At 34.2% G+C, this 10,983-nt stretch overlaps 2 protein-coding genes across 5 annotated transcripts; one reads left to right on the forward strand and one right to left on the reverse strand.

Annotated features, from left to right (window-relative positions):
- Positions 1 to 5,474: 5,474 nt before the first annotated feature.
- On the reverse strand, positions 5,475 to 7,324 carry LOC106299533 (aspartate aminotransferase-like). The gene is made up of 8 exons (XM_013735609.1): positions 7,254 to 7,324; positions 7,132 to 7,179; positions 6,820 to 6,948; positions 6,688 to 6,747; positions 6,437 to 6,593; positions 6,177 to 6,342; positions 5,998 to 6,106; positions 5,475 to 5,927 (listed from the first exon to the last, which is right to left on the reverse strand). Exons 1-8 carry the CDS (start codon positions 7,314 to 7,316, stop codon positions 5,475 to 5,477), a joined length of 1,185 nt encoding a protein of 394 aa, XP_013591063.1. The 5' UTR covers positions 7,317 to 7,324.
- Positions 7,325 to 7,963: 639 nt separating this feature from the next.
- LOC106296907 (probable glycosyltransferase At5g03795) lies at positions 7,964 to 9,744 on the forward strand. 4 transcript variants are annotated; one of them, XM_013733160.1, is made up of 4 exons: positions 7,964 to 8,532; positions 8,607 to 8,832; positions 8,950 to 9,299; positions 9,402 to 9,744. In XM_013733160.1, the coding sequence occupies exons 2-3, from the start codon at positions 8,731 to 8,733 to the stop codon at positions 9,295 to 9,297; spliced, it is 450 nt and encodes a 149-aa protein (XP_013588614.1). In that variant the 5' UTR covers positions 7,964 to 8,532; positions 8,607 to 8,730; the 3' UTR covers positions 9,298 to 9,299; positions 9,402 to 9,744. The 4 variants fall into 4 exon arrangements, with proteins under 4 accessions (XP_013588614.1, XP_013588615.1, XP_013588612.1 ...); XM_013733161.1 differs by having other exon boundaries at positions 7,964 to 8,353; positions 8,436 to 8,488; positions 8,950 to 9,744; XM_013733158.1 differs by having other exon boundaries at positions 7,966 to 8,353; positions 8,436 to 8,532; positions 8,950 to 9,706.
- Positions 9,745 to 10,983: the final 1,239 nt, after the last annotated feature.

Here is a 10,983-nt window from a genome sequence, read left to right on the forward strand (position 1 = left end):
GGACCTACAAGTGTATTATGGGTTTCATTTTTATATGAGATTCAACACGTTATATGAAGAAAAAATCTCAAGTTTGCAATAGTTATAGTTTTCTCATATTGTAAACTGTTGTCATTTAACATGAGTTTGGGTTCTTTTCATCATTGTCTCAAACAAGTCTGAATTACAGAGTTTCGCCGTGTATATGTTTGTAATCTATTTTTTCACCGGTGAACTCTTCATGTCCTCATCTTAAATCGCTTGATCATAAATGTTTCTGATTTGTAGCCCCTCTGTAAACCATATATATATGATTCTCATCTTTGATAAACCCAATCTGCATCTCCACAAAACTCATTGATTCCTCTTAACTTTAACCATCTTCTAGAAAATGTTTCTCTCTGCCTCTCCAGTTCCTCAAACCGGCGTCCCGGCGTCCGTCACTCAACCTTTGAGTCTCTCCGTCTTGGTCGTAGGAGTCAGAGCACAGCCTCTGGCTTTCTCCGCTTCTGGGATTCTCTGAACTTCAAGAAAGACATAGAGTTTGTGGGAATCACGGTTCTCTTCCTTGATGAAAAGGTAAGTTAATCTTCGATCTATCACACTTATTTAACATAATTTTTTTAATTGATTTTCTGATTCTTTGTTGAATAATATTATTTGCAGATTTCATGACTCATGGATTTACTCCCGTCGGATGTGCTAATTATTACATGTCATCTTTGAAAGCAGGTTCCATTGTGAAAGTCGATCGTTTTGAGGTTGCTAGGTGCTCAAGCATGTACAAGATAACTGATCATTCATCATTTGTTTCATCTCACCAACTATTATTTATGAAGTCATCACGGTGCTCTTGAGATCAATCTCCAATCATAATTAGACTGTTTAATAATTTTCAACTGATTGCGAACACAAACATAGAACTCTCAGGTATATTATCATATTGCATATGAGTTTATATTATGTTTCGATATCATAACTAATATTTAAACTTGCAGATGTGGTTGGGCAAATCCGTTCTATCCAGGGCTCTGACCTCACCAAAGAAACAACTCGAGTCGTTATCCGTCTCCTCATTGATCCGTAAAAAACAATCAACACATAATTATCTTTATATTACTATCTATATTGTGCTAACATCAATAATAAAAAATATTTTCGAATTTGTGGTCGTCTATTTATCTCTCTTACTTATCAATCTAATTTTACATAAATCTTTATTTTACAGCTTAAAAGAAACCACAATAACTCAAACAATCAAAACACCAAAAACTAGAATCCCAAAAAGACGAATCATTAATGATCACCTCACTTTTTGTCTAATCTTACAAATAAACTTCAAAACAAATATACCAAACTAATCAATTCAACTAAAATTCAACGACACATACATTGAACCAGCTAAACAAATACAAACTACATGGCCAACTATTTAACAATTTACAAACTTACTTTCGCAGATGCTTACGAAGAAGACAACCAAGATCAGTGAAATTACCTAAACAAAAAAGCAGAGTAAGTTACAAACTCTGATAAATACAACTAACAATGATTTTTGTTTACATATTACTCATCAAATAAAAGAGATACAAACATAGCCACACCAGGAGATACAATAGACAATCTCAACGGATACAAAGGCGGCAACAACATCTCTACCTGCTCACTCCTTTTGTCTTATGAAAATAGCTTACATGTTCAATGTCAACAAGTCAATGCTATTGTCTTCTTATGAGAAATACATATATTCGTTTAAAACTCATTAAAGCCTAAATACTAATTGTCACTCATTTTATAGTTATATTTCTACAAGTCTTCATGTATTTTTTTTAAAGATCCGGTAAAAAAAACAAGCTTAAAAATAAAAAAAATATATGACCAACATAATAAGAATAAAAAAAATTATTACTTAATACACACAACTTACACAGCTAAACTGGAGAAAAAATATCCAGAAACAAAAGGTACTCTCAACAACCTTAATATAATTTATGTAATCTCAACAGTACAAGTAACAAATTAAAAAGACAAACAAACAATAAGTCTCATTGACACAACAAGCAACACTACGAACTATATCAATCACATTACTAACACAGTTTAGTCTTTCATGAGTGGAGAACAGTACATACAGAGTTCATCATCACAGCTTTAACCCTATAACAATAAAAAACTTGAAAAATAATGATCAACCCAAAACGCAAAATCCACAGATACAATAACCCTAACAAATATTGAGATGAAACAAGAGCTCTGTCTACAATGCTCCCAGTAACATTTAACGTCAAACTCGTCTGGTTATACTCTTTTTTGGGATAAGTTACGGTGACAAAGACGACGTCGACACCAATTTATCTGGCCCAAGATTTTATGTATTTTGTTCATAAGTTATGAAAGAGAAGAAGGCCACATCACTTTAATTTTTACCGCATACGAGGTTAATGTTTTCAGTGGCCAAAAATAGAACCCCTTATTGTTATATTCCATTTAATAACTTCAATCATTCTATTTTGGTAAGAAGGATTAAGAAGACAATGAAGAAAATGAATTGCGTGAAAACATTAATGCTTAGCAGATACATATGTAACGAGTATTATTCCATATCACCTAAACTCTAAACCTAAATATAAATCCTAAACCCAAATAAAATAGAATAAAATAAATAACATAATACATATTGGTGAAACTATAAAATCTCTTTGATTGCATGGAAGAAATTAATGATGACCACAACCTCCTCACCTTCTAAATACTAAACCCTAAACTCTAGTCACTAAACTCTAACCCAAATATAAATCTTAAACCCAAATATAAACACTAAACCTAAATAGAATGGAACAAAATAAATAACATAGTAAATATTAGTGAAATTATGAAATATCTATGATTGCATGGAATAAGTTAATGCTGACCCAACCATACCCCTCCTCCACCTTCTAAATACTAAACCCTAAACTTTAATCACTAAACCCTAATCCAAATATAAATCCTAAACCCAAATATCAAAATCTAAAAAGTACATAATATTATGTAATATTAAATTATATTATGTAAAATTAAACTATACAATATAGATCATAGTACGATTGTTATAGGTTCAAAAATATATAACGATAGTTAGAACTTAAAGAAAATTACAAACTATATTTCTAAACAAAATATAGCACTTTTTTAGTAATAGTTAAATGGAATGGAACATGATAAAGTAGAATACTAACAGAATATATCACATTACATAATATGTCTATGTAGAATAGAACAAGAATCGGTCAATGGAATAGTAACGCCAGTTAATTCTACTTCATGCGTATGTGACTTCTATGTATGTTGCATCACTATTAGTGGCATCTTTGATACAGTGCCACACATGTAATTCATCTTATACATGAATACAACAAAAAGATATCTTTGATCAAATTTTAGTAAGTAAAAAGTAACTGATACATAGTATGGACACCCTATATATAGTATAGTCGACGACTTTATCTTCTTCACCTCTTCCTCTTTTGCAGACTTGGTGATACAGATTTATGGATCCACCATCATTATTTTTCATCATCATATAAAGTCGACGAGCCATCATCTCTTCTTTTTATGACACGGCCACATATTTACCGGTTCGCCGTCAAGCATTCACTCAGGATGATGCCTCTCTCCCATTCTGTCATTCCGTCGCTTTTAAAATCTAAAAAGCCTTTCTTTTTCGTCACAGACGGAGCTTTCTTCTCAACAAAACGTCGCCAAGGAAGCTACCGATTGCAGTCTACCTTAATGAAACAAGCCACCTTCCCCAATTTTAGCTGGTGATGTACCTGAAATCTACGACTTGGTAGCAGCGGAAATTTTGCAGTGGCGAAAATCTCGACCTTGACTTTCCACCTTCTCAGAAAATTACGAAGAACAAGTTATTAGAGAAGTTGTGTGATTAAAGAGAACCACGCGTAACTTTTTCAACCTTCTGTAGTTATTATTTTACCTGCAGGTTGCGCCGGTTGAATGAAAGGCCGAGGAATTAAACAGAAAATACATGCGGTATATGTGAAATGTAGGGCTTTTGGTTATGTGGTGAATTATAATATTTTTGATAGCTAGAGGATGCAATTTTCCTTGATACAATGTTTCGAAACCCGACCCGGACACTTAACCGGACAATTTATCGGGTCACCGAGTTATTGGATCGACCGCGGGCGAACCGCATGTTAATAAATTAATTAGTTTTGTTACTCCCTTTGTTTCGAAATACTTGATGTTTTGGGTGGATGCACAAGAATTAAGGTATACATTTTTCCTAAAAAATAACATTAAAAATATAAACTAAAAATAATTCAGCTAATCATTAAAAACATTAAAAAATATTATTGGTGACACAGTTTTCAGTAAAATTAAAATTAATATAAAATATCAAAACATCACATATTTTGAAACATCACAAACTCTCTAAAACATCATCTATTTTGGAACGGATGGAGTATATGATAATATATTAACTATTGAAAAATATAAGAAATATTTTATGTTTTAAAAACTATTTGGAAAAAATAATTAACTTTAATTTTTTTTTATTTTACATACAAATATTAAGAAAAATAAGACAAATACTTAACTTTAGTTTTCTTTATTTTTATTTTCATTTCACATACAAATATTAAAAATAAAATTAAAATTATTTAATAATTTTGTAATAAGTTAAGAGTTATGGCATAGAATAAAGATATATCAAGAATTAAAATCTATAAGTATTTAAATGTCTAATGTGAATAATTAAATTAAACTTTCAATCAAAAGTAAGCCAAAAGTAAAACATAAATTTGTAATAAATTATCAATAACAAAAATAAACTAATGTTAAATCACATCAACTATTTTTGTTAATAGATTCATAATACACATGATCATATAATCTTTTTATTTTCTTAATTAGAATACAAAACAAATTCTAATAATGTAACTGAAAAATCTAAAATAAAAATAATTTTAAAATTACGTATTGGTTCAACCAGTAATCAGTAGTTCAAACGGTAGCCGGGCTCCGTGTTTTAACGGTTTTTTGTAAGTTTTACTGAGTTTTTAAATAATTGATTTTTCCTAAAATCCAAACCGGATTACATACCGGATCACCGGGGTCCGGGTTGGGTTTCAAAACAGTTTGATAACAACAGTCATGAACGTCTACTACCTACCTTCTATTCTTCTACGGGTCTATATCAAAATTTTATCAGCTCAAGCTCCAACTTTTTGTTTAAATTCTATTAACAAAGATTTTATAACCAACAAAGCTAATCCAAATATATTAACTAATCAAACGCTAATTTAGCGTTATTGAAGTATAAAATCTTTGCCCAAAAATAAGATAAAATCATTTGAATCAATGGATGTATACACAAAAAACACCATCCCAATACAAATGACTTTTGTGGTAGATGAAGAATCGAAACACTCTTTATTAGTATTAAAAGGTTCTAATAACTTCAATACAACAAGGCAAAAGCAACCATTTCATTCCACCATTCCAATGTCAACCAGCTCCTCTAATCCTTTCCTCAGCCTCTCTGCAGCCTCCCTCGTTTCCTCCTCCTTCAACCCTCCAAAGGAAACACGGACATGCCCCGGGCTACCACATGCACACCCCGGGACCACCACCACACCATGACGGTGTGCCAGCCACCGCACCACCTTGAAATCATCTCTGTGTTCCTCCGGTAGTTTTGCCCACAGGTAAATCGCCCCTTCTCCTCCCTTGACGTTCTCCTTCCCCAGCGGCGCAAGGGCCTCTTTAACAATCTCCCTGTTCTTCACCAGACCCTTTACCCGTTCTGTTACCCAGCCTGCACCTTCCTCTAACGCGTGTAAAGCCAGTCGCTGAGATATTATGGAGGCACATATTGGGATGTTGTCTTGAATTTTCAAGAGCTCTGCCGCAAACCCATCTAAGTTCTCTGAGTAAGCTATCTGCGTGTAATATTAAACGTTCCATGAAGATAAACTCAAAATCTGGAAGTGAATAGGAACGGGCACTCACGTATCCAAGCCTCCAACCCATCATGCCATAGGTTTTAGAGAAGGAGAAGATGTTAACAACGTGGTCTCCCTCAACGCAACAATGTTTTAAACCGTCATACATGAAATACCTGCCCATTTTTCATAATCCCTTCAATTTTAACTTAACATTCAAATCAGCAAATGAGTTGAGGAACTCACTCGTATGTGTTATCTATAATAAGCCAACACCCTGCATCTTTGCATATATCTGAAATTCTCTTAAGGAGAGATTCAGGGAGATTGGTGCCGCTTGGGTTACCAGGATTCACTAAACTAACAACTTTTGGGGTCGGTTTAGAATCAGAGAGCGTCCTCTCTAACCAGTCTGGCATTAAAAAAAAAAAAAAAAGAGAGGCTCTCACGAGTCCAACTTGAAAGCTATTTAAGTAATGATTCAGAGAGTAGTGAAGGAGGTTTACCTGCGTCGGGATAGAGAGTGTGTGGATGGCGAGGACCAACGATGATGTTGGTGACTCCAGTCATCTGGAAGGCCGTGTAGGCATTGAAGTAGTATGGCTGAAACATGACAACCGAATCACCCGGATCACATAATGCAAGGACTAGATTCACAAAAGCCTACATTTTTTACAAAAAAAAACAAAAACAAAGAGAGTATGAGAGTAAAAGAATAAAAAGAGGCTTGGCAAAAAAAAGCTTAAAGAAAAGAGACCTGATTGGCACCAGCAGTAACCATCACAGCTGATTTGGTAAGCTTGTTTTCTTCACGCAGCTTCAGAACAAAGACAAGTAAACGTTTACTGGATTAAAGAAAATATTTATTTGTTTCTTATATGATGGTTACCTTTTTTTGAAGAGCCTGGCGTAGCTCAGGCAAACCTTCATCAGGACCATAAGAGCTAATGGCAGGATCCCAGACAAGCTCTTTGACCTTGTCTAAGGCCTTTTGAGGAGGCTGCCAATACACCACTCCCTGCAATCAATAATACCCCAGAGAATCAAAATTCAGACATAATCTATATGTTTCAAGTCATTGTTAGGATGCATGCAATAAAGAATATAATCAGACTATACAAGTTTAAGGAATGAAACACTCACGAAACCCAAAGTTACAAAACTAGATTATTAAAACACGTATTTCGAGAAGGCAACAAACCTGGGCGAGAGACATGGGGTTAGTCAGTTCGGCCGCTAGTTCCCGTATCTGCACGCAAAAACCCAACGGTTTCTCACAAAAAACAAAGAATAAGAAACAATGAGTTGGAACTGGAGGATGACCTGAGTCATGACGGGGACATCTGTGCCCAAGGTTCTCCTCGAAAGCATCCCGGACGAACCCATTTCTATGAAATTTTATTGTTGTTTTCGTAATTAGGGTCGAGTTGTTTGATACATATATATAATACTGAAGAGGAAGAAACCGCTGATCGTGGTCGATAACCCCTAAAACAAGTATGAGCGTTAAAGCACGCCTTTTCCTTGTCTTCTTCTTCTTCACCAGCCCCTCGCTTTTACTTTTAAAAGTACACTTTACTCCAAAAGAACAAAAAAAAGGTAAAAGACTAGTCACAAAAGAGTAACGCCTTTGTTAATAATCGTTCGCTGTTTCCCAGACTCGCCCAGTTGAAAATCATCTTGTTAAATGTGCTGCGTGATCAACCATGAGATTTGCTTTGCATGCCAAAAGAAATCAGACCCTTTTTGAATATTTCTCTAGCTTTGATATTTGGGCCCTTATTTACATCAAAGCCCTTTTTGGCTCATCTATTACATGTGTGCTCGAAACTGTGTACATGTTTGCTAGGTCGCTCCTGGACCAAGCCTAATGAAACAGTTATTTTAGATTCCCAAATTTTTTTAAAAAATATGTGTAAATAGATCCCCAAATTTGTAAAAAAAAAAAAATTTAGGCAAATAAACTTTTGAAATCTAACTAATACTAAAAGGGATATATGAGCATCAGCCAACCTATCCACGTATGCAAATTAAATCAGCCAATAAGGACTATTTTTTCTGCCACGTCTGCTATTTTAGCCCAAACTTCACATCGAAATCAACTTCTGTGATTCATCTTCCTCGATTCCCAGCCGTTTTTTTCTTTCTTCAGTTTTCATTCTTCAACGCCTCCTACCTAATTAGGGTGTGGAAGAGCCGTCTCTTCTCTTCATCTCTTCGTCTCTTTTTTTTTTTGCTCAAACATTTCTCGGTCTCTATCTCTTCCTCTCGGTCTCTCTCTCTATGTCTCTCTCCCGATGATGAATCCACAAGGCCATCCCGAACCTGATTCTGGACCTCCTCAGACGATACCTTCGAGTCGGCGGGTGTTGAGATGAGGAATGGTGAAGAAACTAAATGTGGTTTGGTGGGTTGATTGAAAAGTTAAGGTCTTTTGATCCTGTTTCGTGTTCTAATTCTCTGTAGTTAAGGTTTTTTACTGAGAAAATGTTTTGGGTGATGCAGATCTTTGATAGTTTTCAGAGAAGTATCAACTTTACCAGGTTGTGAGCTAAGAGGTGATAAGCAATACAATCTCCAGATGCTGAAAGAACGTTACCAGGTTGTGATTTTGTGTTGTTTCGTTTGTGTTTAGTATACAGGAACTCAGTTTTGATGTGTAATATTTTTTATCAGATTGGTCAGACCAGATTGAGGCGTTGTATCAGTACGCCAAGTTTCAGTTTGAATGTGGGAATTATTCAGGTGCTGCTGATTATCTTTCCAGTACAGGACTATTTGCTCTAACCTTGAGAGAAGTATGAGTGCCTTGTGGGGGAAGCTAGCATCTGAGATATTGATGCAGAACTGGGACATTGCACTTGAAGAGCTCAACCGTCTCAAGGATATTATTGACTCAAAGGTCTGCTTCTTCTAGGTTTTTTTGGTGTTTTGTGACATTTCGTCTATGTGAGGTTATAACGGTTGGATCATTCAGATCATTTACTAATAAATGTATGTCGTTTTGTTACATTTTCAGGCTCCATCGGAGACACGGAAGCATTTTTCGAAGACTATAAGGGCGTTGTGTAACTCGGATGTTAAAGAAGGCTTTGTCTTTGGAAATGACACATCTCTACCGGAGACATACGTTAGAGATCCCAAGAAACCACTAAGTAACATCGGTGGCAAGTCTGCGTCCAAAAGGCCAACAGTAGCTTTCTTTGCTGGTCAACCCGATCACGGGTACGTTAGGCCAATACTACTCTCTTACTGGGGTAACAACAAAGATCCTTACCTGAAAATATTCGGGAAGCTTCTGAGGTCTAAAGGAAACAAGAACTATCTTCAGTTCATGAAGACGAGCAAGTACTGCATTTGCGCTTAAGGGTATGAAGTGAACAGCCCTAGGGTGGTGGAGGCTATTTTCTATGGTTGTGTTCCAGTAATCATATCTGATAACTTGTGCCACCTTTCTTCGAGGTTTTGAAGTGGGAGTCGTTTGCGGTTTTTGTGTTGGAGAAAGATATACCCAACTTGAAGAAGATTTTGATGTCTATATCGGAACGTAGGTACAAGCAATTGCAGATGAGAGTGAAGAGAATGCAGAAGCTTTTTTTGTGGCATGTGAAGCCTGAGAAGTATGATATGTTTCACATGATTCTTCATTCTGTTTGGTTTAACGGAGTTTTCCAAATTTCGGTTTAGAAGTTCTTTATCAAACAAACAATTCATTTATACATTTTTTTCACACGATAAATCCAATAGGGGTTTTAAATTAAAAAAAATTCCATTGACATGTGAGTCCGGGTTAGACCGGCTGTGATTGAGTAGATTGAACCGGTGTGAATAATTAGTAATACATTATATTGTTTACTACATTCACGAGCCAAGCAGAGTCGCATGTGAACTGAAACTACCATGATCAGAAAACCAATTTTAGTCTCTGTACGTAATTTTTCTGGAGTTATCTTCCTCAAGCCTATCTTCTTTTTATGAATTCATGGTAATTTATGATCAGATGGTGGTGTTTGACGTGACCAGAGACATTTTTCTTTATCATATGTTTTGTCTATCTCTTACATAAACCTTATCATTTCAACTTTCAGTGTTTTTAACTTTTCACCAAACATATACATAAAAATGTATTTTCTATATCTGTAGACAACGCAGCATGGAACAAAGGAGTCGACGGAACTAGGATAAGAAGTATTTTTTTGAGAACAACTAGGATAAGAAGTTTAGGATAAATATTAAATAATTTACATGGGTTAAAACTTTAGATTACCTAATTGATATTTTAAAATTCACGCACATTTAGGTTGTATTAGGAAAAAATCATTTCCAAAAAAATTAATTTAAATGAATTTAGTTTCATTTCAAAAATATGTATGGTTTACTCAAAACTATCACTTGCATCATTTACATTTAAATTAAATTATACGGGCTCAAAAAAATTTATCATACAAAAAAAATTGCATTTCAATTTTACTGAAATTAGCATTTCCCCCTTTTTAAAATATTTGAATGGTTAACATGCGGTAAATATTCCCTACGAATTAGAACACAATAAAAAAACTTAATCAACTGTAACAAAATTACACTGTGCAAAAATTAGAGCTTTGTTTTGTAAGAATAACATCCCCTATATATTAATTGAGAAACTTTACAACTTCTTTTTGTAGCCACATGTCATCACCAGGATGATTCTTAAAATTACAAGAGAAATATGTTGGTCCATCTAATTATTAATAAGTTTTTTATTAAACTAACCATAAATTCATTATTAATGTTTTTTATTATTTCTTTAAGTAAAACTTACGAAATTGCCTAATGTGGCTAAAGTATATATGACAATTAATGATTTTGAATAATAAAAATTTGATAAAAATTAATTTATCTTCTTTCTTATTTGTTTAATTTTAAACTATTAAAATAAATTAAACAACCACATTAACCATATAATAAAAAATAGATTTTTCTGTATATATTATATTTTGAATTTTTAAAAACGAATATAAATTACTAAAACTGTAAAAGTCTTACATTCAAATTTTATGATCCATGGTTTAAA

This window comes from Brassica oleracea, chromosome C6, assembly GCF_000695525.1.
Source record: "Brassica oleracea var. oleracea cultivar TO1000 chromosome C6, BOL, whole genome shotgun sequence".
In the NCBI taxonomy this organism is placed as follows: domain Eukaryota; kingdom Viridiplantae; phylum Streptophyta; class Magnoliopsida; order Brassicales; family Brassicaceae; genus Brassica; species Brassica oleracea.